The 2,951-nt window shown below is 33.9% G+C and overlaps 1 protein-coding gene across 1 annotated transcript; it reads left to right on the top strand.

Moving 5' to 3' along the window:
* On the top strand, window positions 1-1,646 carry LOC108977635 (26S proteasome non-ATPase regulatory subunit 5). Its single transcript, XM_018947407.1, has 3 exons — window positions 1-955; window positions 1,014-1,197; window positions 1,254-1,646. Exons 1-3 carry the CDS (start codon window positions 1-3, stop codon window positions 1,612-1,614), a joined length of 1,500 nt encoding a protein of 499 aa, XP_018802952.1. The 3' UTR covers window positions 1,615-1,646.
* Window positions 1,647-2,951: the final 1,305 nt, after the last annotated feature.

Genomic DNA, 2,951 nt, shown 5'->3' with positions numbered 1-2,951 from the left:
ATGAACGAAAATTGGTTTTGTGAACAAATCAGTAATTTAAATATCCAGGAAAATCGCCTGACCGCTTTATCTGAAATTCGAATGCGTTTGTACGAAATTAGTGAAACTTCAGACGCTCAATTGGAAGCACAAATTAGAGAACGTTTACTCAACGCTCCAGAATTTATTGAATGTCTAAATTGTAAAACTGAGGTCAAAGAACAATGTGAACTGACTGCTGATATATTGGCAATATGCATGTCACACATGAGCCTCGGACAAAGTACCCTACCGACAATATTGGAGCTGACCCTGACGCATCCACGAGCTAGTATAAAAGCTGTTGTTTTGAACACAATTTTAAAACAATTAGAAAGACGGCGAAACAGCAATAGAAATGTTCAAATATCTTCTGAACTTCTCTTTCACATTTTAAATGGATTAAAGGAAGATAACAGCAAAGTCGGAGTTCCAGCGATTGCAATATTAACTATAGTTCTAGAACAACATATCAATGATGAAGGCGTTAAACTCAAATTATTGAATATGTTGACACTTAATGAAATTGTTAAGTGTCGCGTTTATGAATTAGCTGTAAATCTTGCCAAGCAATCGCCAACTATGCTTCATCAAGTTGAATTTCTGCTCGATCGAGCTTTGTCAGAGCTTGATAATGATGATGTGCTATTTCAAGTAAATATTCTTGAAATACTAGTTGCACTAGCAGAACAAAATCATGGGTTACTATATATGGAAAATAGACAAGTTTTCGAAATAATAAGCAGGCGTGTTGAAAATGTTGACCAAAACCCAATCGACCAATTACTCATTCCAGGAATTATGAAATTTTTCGGCAAAACCGCGTCAGTGCAACCTCAGAAAGTAATTGTTGATTATCCTCATATGATACAATGTCTATTCGAAAGCATTCTTTCTGGAAATATGTCAATACTACCAGCGGCATTTGATACATTTGGTAAGTAATCTTAAAAATAAATAAAATGTGAAAAATTTATGTTTTATTAAAATTCTAGCGAATCTCAATCAAACAACGAAAGGAAAACAACTATTGGAACAAAATTATCCAGCGTTGATTAAAGAAACCTTTGAGGCTATGGGTTCGTATTTGAGAAACCTCTCCACAGATTTGAAAAACCGAGCATTTAACACATTGGAAATGGTTTTTTCGACCGAAAGTTCTAATCAAACTGATATAGAGTAAGTCTGAAACCACTTCTTATTGAATATTTCAATGATTTTCATCTATTTTTTAGGGAATTGCTTCAAAAATGGTTCAAGTATTTAGCTGGAGAAGAAAGTATGCAATTTCTGATGGACTACTGTCGAAATCCGTTTCCTGATATCAAAGTAGCATGTCTAAGCTTCATTAAATCCCTTTGTACTCATAAATGGGGATTACTAGCATTAAGAAACACAGCTGGTTTTGTTGAATTTTTACTTGATCGAAAAATTGAGTTTGACAAAGACGCGAAATACAAAAAATTCGAGTTAATCAGTCTTTTGGCAGATACTGATGTTTTTGATATGCAAATTAATCTACAATTGCGCACTTATATTAATGAAGGTCCCTACTTCGTGCAAAGTATATTAGACATAGCTACGGAAGGCAATTGATGGATGCATAATAAAAATATAATTGAGAATTATTTGCTGTTTGTCCTTCTAACATGAGCTCATTTTGTAATCATTAATTTTTTTTTATTACTTTAAAAAGTAAAATCTCACATTTTCATTGAAATGTTTGAAAGTGTGCTAAAGCTGCTGCTGGTCAAATTTTTACTACAAAAGTCGAGAAGATGTATAGAATATTATTTTTAAGAACGACATTAATTATTACAATTTGTACCAATAATGAGCATAAATTAGCTGGCAAAACAAACGAAAACGTTTGAGATCATTTGCTGAGCAACAGGAAAAAACGTTGTCGGCTGCACGGAAATTTTGTATATGCAAAACTGCTGCGACTCTAGTCTCTGTGACAGCAATTTACACCTGGTTCGCCATGTTCTCCACAATGTTCTCCCTTTGTACAAGAAACGATGTAGCCATAATACATTGAATTTCGATTTAAAAATTTGAGAGAATGTTTATTACAGTGTAATCTGATAATGCAACAAAGAAAAAATTGATTTCTCGAAAACTTCACTTAGGCGATTCCTTAAGTTACCGCGTTGATTTGAATTTTAGTAGATTCTTGGGAGGTGGGTGAATTTTTTTAACCAATTTTCTCCAAATCCATATCTATATCAAACACACTCCTCAAAGACCTAAAACCGCACATTATCTTTCCTTCAGAAAATCCGTAGTTTAATTGTGTACCAATCAATAACTGTAATTAGATTAAAACATTCAATAATTATAATTATTTGATCCTACCTAAATTTTGCTGGTAATTACGGAAGGGCGGATGAAAAAATATGTACCATAATAAAAATATTTTGCATATTTATTTAAAAAAATTATTAGGATGAAGAGAAAAGTTGAAATCATGGGAATTGTTCGTCTGTTCGTCCATAACAACCTTGGTATACGTGTTCCTTGAAGTTCGGCATTGTAAATGGATGTAAGTGGGCCAATGCTGCGCTCACAAAGTGCCGTTAATCGATAATCTCCATATGTTTCCATAATTCCATCTGTGAAGTGTGTACAGTTGAGCATTCACGTCCATTGTCGAATTTTTCGAAGTCATAAAGTGCAAGCGACAACAAGAGTAAAGAAGCGCATAGTTCGGGTGTAACTGAACATTTTATACTTTAACAACTTATCAGAATCAAAATCAGGGAAATAGCTTAAGATGAAAAAGTTTGTAAGTTATATGAGGTCCAGGCCAAGTTTTCACCCCATATTTGCCGATTTGCGGCATAAAGTCAACAAGAAGTTCGACTGGAGACTAAGGGAAGTATTGACCCCATTCAACCCATTCTTGACACAAGGATATATTATTATCAAGG

This window comes from Bactrocera latifrons, unplaced genomic scaffold (assembly GCF_001853355.1).
Source record: "Bactrocera latifrons isolate USDA-ARS-PBARC rearing strain unplaced genomic scaffold, ASM185335v1 scaffold_93, whole genome shotgun sequence".
In the NCBI taxonomy this organism is placed as follows: domain Eukaryota; kingdom Metazoa; phylum Arthropoda; class Insecta; order Diptera; family Tephritidae; genus Bactrocera; species Bactrocera latifrons.
Note: the sequence above shows the minus strand (reverse complement) of the source record. Positions and strands in the feature narration are given on the sequence as shown.